The sequence below is a fragment of the Bactrocera tryoni genome, chromosome 5 (genome assembly GCF_016617805.1).
Source record: "Bactrocera tryoni isolate S06 chromosome 5, CSIRO_BtryS06_freeze2, whole genome shotgun sequence".
Lineage (NCBI taxonomy): Eukaryota > Metazoa > Arthropoda > Insecta > Diptera > Tephritidae > Bactrocera > Bactrocera tryoni.
The window spans coordinates 8,425,813-8,440,460 of NC_052503.1; the positions used below are offsets into that span (position 1 = coordinate 8,425,813).

The following is a 14,648-nucleotide window of genomic DNA, read 5'->3' on the forward strand; positions in this document are numbered from 1 at the left end:
GTTTGTAGCGCAGAGTGATTAGTTGGTTTGAATTGTTTGCGAGTAGTTTTGTATTGCAAAATATTTAGAATGTTAAAAAACGTATGAAATGGAATTCAGCTTATTTGTGCCTTATGGAAATGTTCGTGCTTGTTTCTGAGTTCCTATTGAACTCCCTTTACTGAGAGCAACAAAAAATATTATTTTTTTCTGAATTAATTTTTCTCTAGAAGCGAAAACACAAGTTAAATACACATACTTTCTGACAAAGAAGTACACGGCAATTGTAATAAAATTTCCCTGTAAATTACATTTCAAAAAAATGTATTTTGCTAAATTGGTAGAACTGTCCCTAATAACTATGCCAAATATGAGTCCGATCTGACAACCAGCTTATTTACAGCAGCTGCTTAAGTCGGTACATCTCAGTAGTGCATTGCGATTATTACAATGGATAAAAATATCGAACAAAGAATTTGTCTCAAATTTTGTATTTCTAACCAAATTTCGTGTGCGCAATCATTGCGAATGTTGGAAAAGGCTTATGAAGATTCAGTTTTATCAAAAGTAATATAAAGACTTCAAAGACTGTCGAAAGATCTATGAATACATGTCTCGTTCTGGACAACCTTCGACCTCTTCAACCGATGAAAATATTAAAAAATATATAAAAAGGAAATGCTGCTTGGAAATCGTCAAGCAAGTGTTAGAGAGATGGCAAGAGAGCTGGATATTTTCAGTACGAAATGCCTTTTGATCGACTCGTCCGAATAAAGCTGATTTTTTTTTCAAAAAAAGTACCATAAACGGGTCTCTTTGTACATGCTTGATCGTGCGAATTCCGATCGCACAATCATATAAAGCATTATAACTGCCGCTGAGACATGGGCTCTTGCGATTGACATGCAAACAAGTCAACAATCATCGGAATGGAAAGAAAGATTCGAGCCGAAGCCAAAAAAAACCATGCCAGAGCTGCTCAAAAATCAAGGTGATGCTCATTGTTTTGTTCAATTTTCGTGGTTTGATGCATCACAAATTTGTTCCGGAGGGATAGACGGTCAATAAGGTTTTCTATTTGGCCGTATTGATGGGCTTGCGTGAGAACATTCGTCAAACACGGCCAGAATCGTGGAACATGGATTTTACACGATGATAATGCACCATCTCATGGAGCTACGATTGTGTCCGAATTTAAAGCCAAAACCCCAATGAATACCATCGACCAACCACCGTGTTCACCAGATTTGGCTACATGTGATTTTTTCTTCTTCCCCAAATTAAAATTGCTGCTGCGTGAAACCCGTTTTCAGTCAACGAAAAAGGTTAAACAAAATTCGCTGAAGGAACAGAAGGCCATCCCAAAAAGGGCTTATGAAAAGTGTTTCGAGGGCAGGAAAACTCGCTGGCATAAGAGTATTACATCTAGTAAGGATTACTTTCCAGGTCATTTTTGGACACAATGTACATATATGTGTTTATACGCGTTTGAACTAAACCATATTTGTGATTTTTAAGCGTTATATTTTGAAATATAAATATATTTTGGAAAATATTATTAATTTCTTAGAAAACATTTGTGCTGGTATTTTCATTTTTGTGAAGATTTTTAGTAAAACAGCCACTAGCAATTGCGTGTTCGATTTAAAATTCCATATTCCATATTTGTATAAAAAAATTTGCTCCATAATATAATTTTATTAGAAACACATTAAAAAATATTTAGCAATAATTTGAAAGAAGCCCCACCTGGGGAGTAACTATTGCTGATTTACAAAATATTTCCCTTTTCTATTGCAAAAATATCAGAATATGAGCGCATATGATCCATGAATGGAAGATTTTAGATACGACTGTGAATTAATATATTAGGACATACCAACTCTAATTCTAAAATTTCATTCAAATTCATTTGTATTTATATATACTTGTATAGACAAAGTTACTATCGTCATATTTATTGAAGTTCTAGATAGAGGTCAAATATTTGTCAAGAAATTTCGTGTCAATTTCAATGGATCATAATATGGCATATTATAAATTAATTACAGATCAGACCATCCTCGTCATATAAACACCATCGGAGACACACAGAACTGGTCAGATATAGCTACATACTTGTACATATGTACATGTATGTATTTATGAGTGACAAGTGATACTCATATTCTATCCATTCAAATATCATTAGTTTACAAGCAACTACTACAAACATATGCATAATCGTGTGTAAAACCCAGCAAGTGCTAGGCAGCACAGCTTGAAATCCGCATTATACAAGCCATAATGCTTGCGCCACTAGGCCAAACCACATCATAACCCAGTTATGACAGAACAATGCCTCGCATGCGCTTTTGTAATTAATTTTATACTCTTTGCCCACTTGCTTTGCGTTGCTGTTCTTTGTGGCATGAAGATAGCCAAGGAAATTGTTGTAATACTTAAAGCAGAGAAAAAACTTTGTATAAAACATTAAAAATATATTATTATACATATGAATATGTATGTATGTGTGTGATGAAATTTCAGGGGGGTCTCAAGCACCTTTCTATTTTCATTTTCCTGCGCGATCTTGGAGGCGAATTGCGTTGAGTGAAAGCTGACCAAAATTAAAAAATTACTTCAAGTCATTTTCAGAAGTTTTTCTTCAAGCATTTACGTATGCACACACATACACAGAGAGGTGTTTACATAGCTACAAAAGTAGGTGCTCAAGTGAACTTTTACCTGCCAGCGGCGACTGGCTTTAAAGTTGTTGTGATAGTCAGCCGGGGGGCAGAAGGCCTTACGCGAGAAATTTGCTGAGTGTGCATTTATTTGAGACGTGCTTTTTCGAAAATTCTTCTCGCCGTTGTTGGCATGCGAGGTTTTCTGTGCTTGTGTATGAATGCACTTTAAATAGTGATGTTTTTGTTATTGCCGCTTATTTACTTTTTAAGTTGATTGTTTTGGCAGCAAACTTCATTTGACCTCTGCCACATCATCATCGAGAAAGCTGGAATTCTCAACATATTTTTGGCAGCACAGAGATGTGATAAATTCTACATTTACTGTGAAATGAAGTTACTAACCCGTCTCGAGCTTTTCAAGGCATTTTTGATCCCACCATATATACTGATCTTTAGGAGCAGAAAGGCAACACAAACACCAAATTATAAGCTTTGGCAATTCTTCTCACATAAAGCGGCAAACGGCTCTACCAATTAGAAAAATACCAGGTTGTTCATCAACACAAGAAATCATAGCCAAAATACAGGATATGGTTTTGGAAGATCGTCGATTGACTGAGAGAGATATAGTAGAGGCAGTACACATCCATTTGGCAGTGTAAGCCACATGAAGTTTAAAGCTTTGAAGCTCAATGAAAGTTGCATGTCGCTAACAATGAAACAAAAACACATTCGAATGCGAATTTCTCAGCAACATTTGGAGCGTTTTAAAAAGGATAAAGTGGATTTTGTGCGTCGATTCATCACTATGGATGAGACTTGGGTCTGCCTATCACCATGATCTGGAATCAAAACAAGAAGCTAACGAGTGGTGTGAACCTGGTGGCTTGGCTTCCAAACGAGTTCATGTCCGAAAATCGGTGAAGAAGGTTATGGCATCATTTTTTTTGGGATGCGAGAGGAATTTTGTTTGTGGATTACTTGCAAACTGGTAAGACAATAAATTCTGAATATTATTGCAACCGGTTGGACCAGTTGAAGGAGAAAATTCGAGAAAAAAGACACGGTTTGTAGAAGTTCTTTTTCGTCAGGGCAATGCACCGTGTCACAAGAGTATGTTGACAATAGTTAAAATCCATGAATTAAAATTCTAATTGTTGAAGCATCCACTCTATTTGCCAGATTTGGATCTTACTGACTTCCAAATGTTTCCAGAACTCAAAAAATTTATGCGTGGCAAGCGTTTTTCATCAAATGAAAATGTCATAATGGCTGTTGAAGCCTATTTCGCAGACCTTCCGAATTCTCACTTCAGGGATGGAATCCACAGATTGGAGAATCGTTGGAGCAATTGTTTTAATGTTCAGGGCGATTATACTGAATAATAAAGTGTATTTTGAATCATAAATTTGTGTTTTTCTTATCAAACGACGAAACTTATTGAACAAGTAGGTTTTATATTACCGTCTGTGTAAATAAGTAATGCTAAGGTTTTGTGTTAGATGTGTCCAAATACCGATTGTCAAAGAAAATGGTCAAAAAATGATAAAATGATTATTTCGCAGCCAAAAATTTTCAAAATAATTTAAAGCCTTCAACTAAGGAGTTCTCTTACTATTTTATAGAAATACATCCTTTTGAAACTTAGAATTTGTCTGAATGTAATAGCAGCACAAATTCATTACAAATACGATGGATAGGAAAAACCATTAAAAATTCACTAAAAACTGGTTGCGATGGCGAAACTTGGTGCAAGAACATGCCCGCCATGGCGAAGCATAGAAACAACTGCGCAGCTAAGTCCAAAAGCCGGACGATGGCGCCGACAGGTGCTTGCAACAAGCTGAGCCCTGAGCCATTGGTCAGACACACACACACATCAATGTGCGCTTAAATACCAGCTTTTATAGACACCCGTCGTAATTACCGTGTTTGTGGTTATGTGTGTTTGTGTGTGCGTGTTCGTGCTGTGCGCATTCGTTAGCACTCACTTATGCGAATGTCATTAAATGTAAAGATGGCTAAATCATAAATTAACAACAGGAACCGACTTACCGCGCAACTGATACACCGGACTGCCGACTGGCGTGTTCTCGAGCAAACTGAAACGTGACATATCGCCACTGCCGGGCACGAAGTGTGGCGGTTGATTTTGCGTCTGCGCATGCGCCCCGTGCGCGGACAGTTGCAGCAGCAGTAGAAAAGCGGCCCTTACCGTGGCACTCCACTTGGAGCGATGGCGATGGCGCCCGTAGGACGACGTTGGCGAGGAATTTCGCATTTTGCTGCACCTCTGCGGGGGGTAAGAGGCAAGAAAACGTTTTCTGAATTATTTTGTATTGAGACAATTTTGAAATAGAACTTTTATTATAGAATATTTTTTGTCTAATGCATTTCTAAGCACTGCGCAGCAACAGTTTTTATTTTAGGTTAAGGAGCTTGTCAAAATTTACCGAAATTAAAGTATTTTTTCAGTTAAAGTGGTTTTACATTAAATTTTTATTATATTAACTTTACTCTAGAGCAGAGTTAGTGAATTGTTTTGTCACACGCTCGTTGCTTGCCGTAATCGCGCACTCCGCGAGTTCAACATTCTTGTCTTTGCTTCTTTGCTGGTGTTAACCTTGAGTTGTGATCTGATTTCATTGGCCAAAGTACCGCGAGTGGTACAGTCTTGTATTTGTTATTGTTTTCTATGCATTCTATTCACATTTTCCACTTGTGTTGTTGTTTTCTCAGACAATCTGGTTGTGGAGCTTTACTGGTCATTGCTTTCAATCAGTGAAGTCACGATTTGTTTTTTAGTTGTTATTTCAAATGTGTTTCTGTTTCAATTAACGCTGGTTAAATTCGTACTGAAGCGAGTAATTACGAATTATTTACATAACGTGGTTCAACTTGAGCACATGCAAGACTTGATTTGCATGTTGGTCTCACCACATTCTTTAACGAATTGCATTCTGCGTTGTAAAATTTTATGGAAGATCGTGTTTGTCTGCATACTTATTGCAGCGACTGTCTACAGCTGTCGCTGGGCAATGTGGAACTTTGATTAGAAGTCGAATTGACACAACTTTAATTGGGTTCTTTGTGAGCCTACATAAAAAGTGTTTTTATCTAACTAGAATGTTACACTTCCACAAATCGTGGCATCTCTTTGCTATTTAATAAGCTTTATTTCGGCCTAACAGTCTTCTATTGCATGGTTTTATCAATCATTAAGTTGCTTATTTTTAACTTTTTTATTTGACAAGATATCTTCGTGATAAGATATTTTCGAATATATTGTTTAGATCAGACCTTTATAGTATATATTAGAATGAAATTTGAAGAAAGTTCTGTGGTCTGTTGTGCCCTTATAGCATAAAAATGCATCTGTGAAAGGTATTATAGCTTCGATGCTGCCGAAGTTAACAGTTTTTCTTTAGCGGCTCTGTCCTCTTGTATGCCTACAGACAGTATTAACGGTAATACCTGTTTTATTTTAGTGATTTAAGGTTTGTTAAACTCTTCCTCTGATTCATCAGAAAAGTACACACGAGGAACAGCCTTAGCAATGTCAACCGGAGATTTGTATTTTATTTGTCTTTTATGAATAACTCTTCGATAAACCAATTTTTTCGAGTAGACAAATGATAACCTTGCTGGTTATGGTTAAAATATCAATACTAAGAAAAGACGAACTATTTCTTTAAAGCCAATAAGAAAGAAAACTGTCTGTTGCGCCAATAAAAAAATGTGATTGAAGAGTGTGAAGAATAACAGAACGCAATAGAACATTGACTATCTACTTGTATAATTTAACATCTTTTAGAATTACAGTCTTATAAGCCTTGAAAAATATAGTAACTTCCGGAACGTTAAAAACAAGAAAGTATTTCTCGGAAGCTTCGAAAAAAGCAATAAGATGATCATTTTAGGTTAAGGGTTCCATAGCGTTAATAATAATAACTTCGAGAACATGATTATGATATGAAAAACATATTAGCAAATGTATCTTTGAATCTAGTCCATATAGCTCGCACCTACATACTACTGTGGGCAAAAGATAGTAAAACTTTTTAAATTGAATTTCGCGCGAAAACATATTCATCGGAATATTTCTTTCTAGGTTGGTATGACTGTCAGTGACAACTGTGTCAAATGTGACATGAAAAAAAAATTATTCAAAGAGGGTTGAGAACGCGTTGACGACGAACCACGTCCAGTAGGGCCGTCAATATCAACTGCTGATCAATAGGTCAGTAACACAAAGAAATTGACGCTTGAGAATCGTCGATTAACTGTCAAAGACCTTACTCGCATCGGTGGATTATCGGAAGGATCAGTGGAATCCATTTCGAAAGATCAACATCGAGTTAACGTCTGTGAAATAATGCTTTTCGACTACCAGGATGTCATGAAACATATTATTACTGGCGATGAGTCTTGGATCTCTGCTTACGACTCAGAAACACATACCAATCGGCCGAATATTTTGGCAAATGTGAGCCGAAGCCGAAAACCCACTTCAAATCAGCACAAATTAAGGTTATATTGACAGGTTTCTTCGATTATAGAGGTGTGTTGCACACCGAACTCCTTCCGACTGGTCAAACTGTCAACAAGGAATACTCTCAAGTGTGACTATGACCATGTAACTTCTGGCTATTCGGCAAACTCAACTACCGGGGAAACTGTTTTGAGTATTTGATGAGGCCGACATAAATTTTGAAGAATAAATTAAAATTTTAAAATAATGAAGAAAGTCTTACTATTTTTTGCCCAAAGTAGTAAGTACGTCATACCGTCGTCCAAGCATTATACCGTTTATTCACAACTGTGCAAATTGCTTTAATCTATGAGTAGCAAATTAAGACATGATTTAAGGCGTTGCTTGAGCACAGTGATACATCATTAACTTGAACCACATTTTCTATATTATTTCAGTAGGTAAGGTATAAAACTACAATAAAGGAGATGACATTTTAAATCTTACTCTAATATTACTTCCATTGCGATCAATTTCCAACATGCAGCAGTTCAATGTTTGAGTTTGCAAACAAATTTATAAATCTTAAAGAATTCTCAAGGGAGCATAAAAGCTTCTTCAAACACACCACTTGGGTTCCTATTAAGCGCGATTTACTGTGTCTGTAAGCCACTCTCATATGCAAAACTGGCTACTTTTTATGCGTGATCTTTCTATTATTTGTTCATGCCTTAATGATATGAGCACCGACATAAAGCTTCGATTTGCAAATTGTGTGGAGAAAACAGCCGCGTTTTTTTTTGTTGTTTTCCCCAGTAAGGTGCAGACTTGGCAAAAGCCAATAAAAGCGAGACTCATAAAGCAAACAGCAAATTTACGGTAAAATCGCGGTCATGCCAAGTCTTGGCTGCAGAAGAAAGCAACAGCCAGCAGCGCACAGCCTCCTCATCTTTCGCTGCGGCCGGACAACAAGAATGAGAATGAAAGGCACAAACAAGTTTTGCAACGAGAAATTTTGCGGCATCTATAGCAGAATCGCTGCTTCGATAAACGCTCGCTTATATTCACACCTACATGGTTGTGTATTCATATGTGTATTTGTGTAAAATGAAATTTCGAGTTTGAAAAAGTAAAGAAATTTTTACACAATTTCAATGTTTAGTTTCGCTGGATATTGGCAGTTGGAAGAAATTTCGAAGATTTTGGATAGCTAACGCAAAATTTCAAGCAATATGTAAATTTTTGCTTTTGCTTCGCTTCAAAAAACACTTGAATTTACTACTATGTTACTTTTTTTTTTTGCTTAAATTGTTGTGTATTGCTCATTTACGATTAAATAAAATTTGTTTTTATTTATTTCACTCCTTTTGCGTGAATCTTTTGCGCATGCGTCACCAAATCACTACTTCGCCAGTTGAAACTCGATTTTGAACGCGCGGCTATTGATTTAAGCAAATTGCTTTGAATATATTATTTCACTTCTATATTCTGAGTAGAAAATTGAATTTCAAAACAAAATTAATTTTCAATACTAGACACTATCTCACTTCTCTGCTTTTTTGATATTGAACATATTTTCACATTTAGTTGCTGGTGTTGTTGTTTTGTGCAAAAACTTGATTTGCCTGACCGTCGTTTCGATTCTTTATTTTTTGTTTGTTTACTCTTACATATTTCAAGATTTTTACCTGCTTCCACAAACACACACACACACACACACTATACGATTTATGTCCACACTTTTGTTGTTGGTTTTGTTTTTGCTGATTTTATGTATGTACTTCGACCATCGATCACGAAAAGCACGTCCGCAAGCCACGACTCATTCTCAAGCAATGTTGGCTACGCATTCGTGCCTCTTGCCTTAATACTCGCGCAAGACCGCTGCCAAGGTGCTCTGTGGTGTGGTGAATTTCATGCACAAGAAGTTGATCTTTAAGCTGAGAAATACTGGTTTCAAGTGGCAAAGTGTTTGTGTTTTGATAAGAAATACCAATCGGCGAGCCTTTTAGTCATTAACGAAGTATTATTTATGGTGCGAAGTGCGTCTTGTCTTCAAGTACTGTTTAACACATGCCTTTAATTCAACCAAGTGAAATATAGAAAGCCCTCAATTTATATATTAAGTATGCATTAAGATTTAATATAATTTTTTTTGATTTTAGAACAGACTCAATTGTGAACACAAAATAACTGAATTTTCACGGTATTAATAAAACAGAGTTTCATTTTGTTTACGGATAAGTAAATTTGAGTAGGTTGTTAATGGGGCTCCCCACTATTTCGTATGAAAGCAATATTCAGCATAATTTTATTGCTGCAAATAGCACTGGTCATTGCTTAGGTCAAATGAACCGCCCTAATAACCTGGCATCTCACCTGGAATTTCACCGCTGTACTAACCAACTTCGGACAACACAAACCAGTATTTCAGCAGGGCTCAAATATCTCTTGACTTTTGCAATTCTCATTAACATATTGTTTAGAATGAGCATGTAAAGCAAATTGGCAGAAAACACGAGTTTCAGAGAACGTATATTATGATATATTATGATATACGTTCTCTGGTTTGTATTTCAGTTTCATTCTGCTTTCAGTCTTTTCTTCGTCGTAAGGTAACTTGCATAACGGCGCAACCAATCATACTTTTAGGCGTAAACACGAGCCTTTGTTTTGCACTGGAAAATACATTTTGCAAACACGATATTGGTTGAAAAAAACTAAGAGTTGTCGGTCCACAATTCCACCCTCTTTTAACAAATAGCTTCGCGCAAGCGCTGCTTAACACTCCAATAGTATTTCTTGTTGACAGTTTGGCCGGTCGTAAGAACCATACCTGGATAATTGAATAAAGATGTTAACATAATTTTAATTTTTGAACTGCTTTTACATGCTTCTTTCGGCTTCGGCTTTGCCACGATATCTGTTTCCGGGTCGTTTGCAAAGATCTAAATTTTATCGCCGTTTTTCGAAAAAATTTTGTGATTCTGGAACAAATAGTGCTTTCACTTTTCTTAGGCCCAAAGGATGTTTCAAAATGGTTTTCACTGTTACTTCCGATATTAAAGCGATACAAGCACTGATCGCCATTCACAGTGGAGCCATCCACCTTCACCAACTCCCTTCCAGTGAACGGCATTCTTAGAGTCAAACTACCACCCATTGTGGACGAAGAGCTCGAGTTGCCGCGAGAAACGAGAGGGACCGTTGCGCAGCTTCGTTCTGGATATTGTAGCAGGTTAAACTCCTACTTATCCAGAGTAGACCCCAACATATCCAACATATGTCCTGCGTGCAATGAGTCTCCGCATGACACTGGCCCCCTCTTTGAATGCCCCACAGGACGTTTCTTGGGCCTCCCGTTAAATGACTTCGACGACAACCTAGATAATCCTTATCATACTAACAGGGATTAGAATTTTTAAAAGCTTTAAAGCACAAGACAAAGTCAAAGCACAGAGGCCATCAAATTATTTAAGCTTAACTATTTATTTGCCATAAACAAATGATGGAAAAATACACTTGCATTAATAACAGTATAATAAATAACGAAAACAACTTCTCTTACAACTAAAGCTAACAAGTATCTGTATATAATTTCATTCCTATTCTTAAAAATTTTTTTAAGCAGCACACAATTGTGATGAGTTATTATTGAAAGTTATCCCTTTCCCTCCACACCCAAGTTTAGCACCTACCATATTCATATAGAGGCTGCATTTATTGATTCATACCTTCTTACTCTGCTTCACACTTACAACGCGTCGTCGACTTGAAACTTGATCAAGTCCTCCACTGGGAAGCGGAATAGTGAGGCAGCTTGAGCTTCGGACGCCAGCTGTTCAACACTCGCCGAATCGCTGCGACGTTGGAAGCTGCTGTGTGCTGCGACGCGATCGTAATGTGTAGCATTCTCCGCCACGTCCAGTTTGTTGCTCACCAAAGCCTCGGCATGCGGCAGATCGGTGACCTCCTCGGCCACAATCGGATGTTCAAAGTCGACTAGAGCCTCCGGTTCAGAGCTGTCACTCCGCGAGATTTGCTGTTCCGGTGAATTTGTTGAATTTGTGTTACGCGACTGATGGCGCGGCTCAATCGGTGACAGAGACTCTCCTTCCTCCATAATTATATTCCGATTTATATTTTGTGATGGATTATAAAATGGGTTATTGGATGTGGGCGCCAGTGGTGCTGGTAGTGCATTTTGTTTTTGTTTGGGGAAAAGATTGAGATGAACCATTATTTCATTCTGATTACCTTTAAAGCCATTCGACGGACCGCTGCCACTCAGGCCAGCAGAGCTAGACATGTGTGGTGAAATATCGACCGGCATGAAGGGTGTTTGGAATTGTGACTTTGAAACTTGGTCAGGAAAACTAATTTGCATGTTGTTCGATTGCGGCATGTGAGGTGGTAGGTGGGGTTGTGCAGACGAAGGGAATCGGAAGGGAGCAAAAGCCTGTTGTTCATATGCGTGGTTGAAGCCGTAGGCAGCCGTAGACGGGATTACAGGAATGGAGTAGTGGTCGAGAAACGGATTGCGAACCGCATGTGGCCTGCGAGTGGATGAAGACACTTTCACTTCATCATAGGTGAAGGCAGAGGGTTTGAAATCTCTTGAGGGCGGTAACATCGGGTAGATATCCAGGTTGACTTTGAGTGGTACTCGTGTCATTTTCGCACGCTGCGCGTCACTAATCTCTAACAGTGGCTGATAGCCAGCCATGTACGGATCTGTGGCGAATGGTCGCTGATTGCTGAATTGCTGTAACAACATATTGGCGTTTGAGTTCAAGGGTTTCTGTTTGTTCTTCTTTTTATTTTTCGAAAGATTGCTCTGAAGTTGCAGGGCCAGCAGATTGATGTCGTTCGGCGAACGTGGTTTGAAGGGATAAATCTGATCCATAGCAATGCGCTGCTGATACGGCGCATGTGGCATCATGTTCATGATTGGTGGCGGAAAAGGTTTCATCATTTGCATATTCACCGGTATTGGCATGGGTATGCTAAACTGCATTTGCTTCTTATTCCGTTTGCCGCGGAAAAAATTGGCGATGCCACTGGACTTGAGATTTCTCAATGAGCCCGCGATATGCAAGCCAGTGGGCATCATCACCATTGGTGGCACTTTACTCGGTCCACCACCCAACTGCAATTGATGCAGTATATCTTGTATGTTTCTTACGTCGCCACGCTCTTCTTCAGCCTTCTTAAACTCTTGCGGCAACGGACCTTCATGGGGAAAGTGGAAGGGCTTGGGCTTTTGCTCGTTTGCAAACGTCGAATTGATCGGTATATCAATGTACTGTCGCCTGCTAAGCAACATGGATGGTTGACGTGAGGTGAGTCGCGGTGGGCGGGGTATCTGGTCACGCAGATCGCTTCGCACCGGTGTCATTGTTGATGAACGTCGTGGCAATTGTTCGTACAGATGCATGGACTGCCGCTGACGTCCGGCTGCAATATTCGCGGTTGTACGATAATCACTGTCAAAGCCGTTGAGCCGCTCCTCACCACCACCCATGACGAATGCATCGCCACCACCGCTGGTTGTGGCGCCCACTAACGGCAGCGGTTGTGTTCGTCTCGCTTTCGTGCGCCATGTTCCATAAATCGGCTGTTCATACACCGAACTGCCGCCACCAGCAGCCTCACCACCAACGCCAACATCGGCACGCTCTAGTAAATAAGCCGTTTCGGTGCTTTTGCTAGCATGCAACTTTTCCTCTTGCTCATGCTGGATTTGTTGCTGTTGGTATTGTTGTAGTTGTTGCTGTTGCTGTAAGTGCGCCTGTGCGCGCATCTCCTCCAAGCCGTCCACTTTGATGTGATTCGGTGTTCTCAGCGGTCGCGTACGCGGCTGCAGCGCATGTGTTGCTGGCAACTCGGTGCGCAGCTGCACCTCCTGACCATCGATCTGCACCACAGTGGGCAGTACTGTGTCGCCGCTCGTTGGATTGTAGCTCTGTATGTTGCGCGTGCGCAGCGCTGCGGTTTGATTCTGATAATATTCGGCGGTGGATGCGACCTTCACTATCATCAAGGACATCTGTGGATGGAAGAAAGAGCGCAAGCCGCTAAAGTTATTGAAGTTATTTCAACGAATCATAAAAAAAGAAGGAACAAGGTTTCTTAAAGTTAACATATTGCAGCGTCTGTTGTTGTTGTATTGCGATAGACTCCAAAGGCCTTCAATCGGAATTGCTGAAAGGGCGTATATAGAGTGTGAATAAACACCAGTTAACTGAGGAACATGATACTAGACGTCATAATTATTGAATTAGAAGTGAGCGTACCCCATTTTTTTCATTATTGGAACGGATATAAGTTATATACGACCAAAAACCCAAATTTTTCTATCTCTTATTTCCAACATTCTCATATCGCGATAATTCTACTGCAGTGTAAGCTCCCATTCATGGTAACCCATTCTTTATGCTAGTAGAATTTTTTTTCGAATAACTTTTGTAGTAGTTCATTGGAACCACAAATTCCAATAATAAGCTCCCCTATAACTGTATTTAATGGCAGTCGAAAAAGTATTTTCGTATTGTGTAAATCGATTTTTTTGATTAAAAATACGAAAAGACTTTTTCAACTATCCAAAAATTTGATATTTTTATCTAATTTCTAAAGTAAAATATATAACTGACTGAATTTGGTATATTATTGACTATGTTTATATTTAGATTTCTTATGTTGCAAATACTTTCCAAGCTAAAAATGAATTTACTTACAAAAATAATGCACATCAGTAACATGCCGACAATCCAAGTGAAAAGTCCCAAATTCACAAAATTACGCTGCTTCAGCAATTCCTCTTTGAAAGAATCCAATTTTGCGTACGGTATCAGATCCTTCAGAAACATTTTCTATACGTGGCAACACTCTGTCTCGAATATCCTTCCTGGCTGCCTTCTACTTCGACTCAACTCCTCCGAAGGTCCGCTTAAGATTGGCTCGGCGCAATTGTAATTCTCAGTCTAAATTGAACGACTTCTGACACATTGCGCACACAAAACATAACTGTGTGGAAAATCGCAGTGAAAAAGCATAAAGGCCGCGGCGATTAAAAGGAAAGTTCCACCGAAACGGCGGCGCGCGCCAACACGCATCTAAGCACACGTAAGCTGGTGTGGGTGTGGATGTGTGTGTCTGAGTGCAATCAAACTGTAATTGAAAATCCACGGAGGAAAATGTTAGTGGCAGGTGTTGTTGTGATGAAGTTAAGTACCCTCACACATTTGTTCACATGTGATATGTATATGTATATGTGTGTATGTATGTATGTAGACACTTGGATTCACAAAACGATTTCATGATTAATCCCAATCAACGAATGCAATAATTATTCGTACAAGTAAATACTTAATTCAGAGCAAACGGCGCAAAATGAAAATGAAAAAGCATCGTTACTGTGCGCACCTGCCATAGTAAAAGATAGCGCGATGCGGCGCGCACTTACAAACAAAATTAGAAACCGTAAAATTGCAGAAAAGCCCATTGGCACCAGCTTCTTCAAATTTGGT

At 38.9% G+C, this 14,648-nt stretch overlaps 2 protein-coding genes across 2 annotated transcripts in view; both read right to left on the bottom strand.

Moving 5' to 3' along the window:
* The window catches only part of LOC120777896 (cadherin-23), a 28,195-nt gene extending 19,364 nt beyond the window's left edge, over positions 1-8,831 (bottom strand). The window contains exons 1-2 of the mRNA XM_040109467.1: positions 8,808-8,831; positions 4,704-4,941 (exon numbers count right to left, since the gene is read on the bottom strand). Of these exons, the coding sequence (XP_039965401.1) occupies positions 4,704-4,929 (226 nt within the window). The 5' untranslated portion in view covers positions 4,930-4,941; positions 8,808-8,831. The remainder of the gene's footprint in view (positions 1-4,703; positions 4,942-8,807) is intronic.
* A 2,042-nt stretch (positions 8,832-10,873) lies between these two features.
* On the bottom strand, positions 10,874-13,988 carry LOC120776557. Its single transcript, XM_040107312.1, has 2 exons — positions 13,857-13,988; positions 10,874-13,168 (listed from the first exon to the last, which is right to left on the bottom strand). The coding sequence occupies exons 1-2, from the start codon at positions 13,986-13,988 to the stop codon at positions 10,874-10,876; spliced, it is 2,427 nt and encodes an 808-aa protein (XP_039963246.1).
* Positions 13,989-14,648: the final 660 nt, after the last annotated feature.

Bases quoted from the DNA above. Each gene is read 5' to 3' on its own strand.
- LOC120776557 (XM_040107312.1), bottom strand. From the start codon at position 13,988: ATGTTTCTGAAGGATCTGATACCGTACGCAAAATTGGATTCTTTCAAA. The intron at 13,169-13,856 runs GTAAGTAAATTC...TTCCATCCACAG, and splicing joins TACTGATGTGCATTATTTTT to ATGTCCTTGATGATAGTGAA.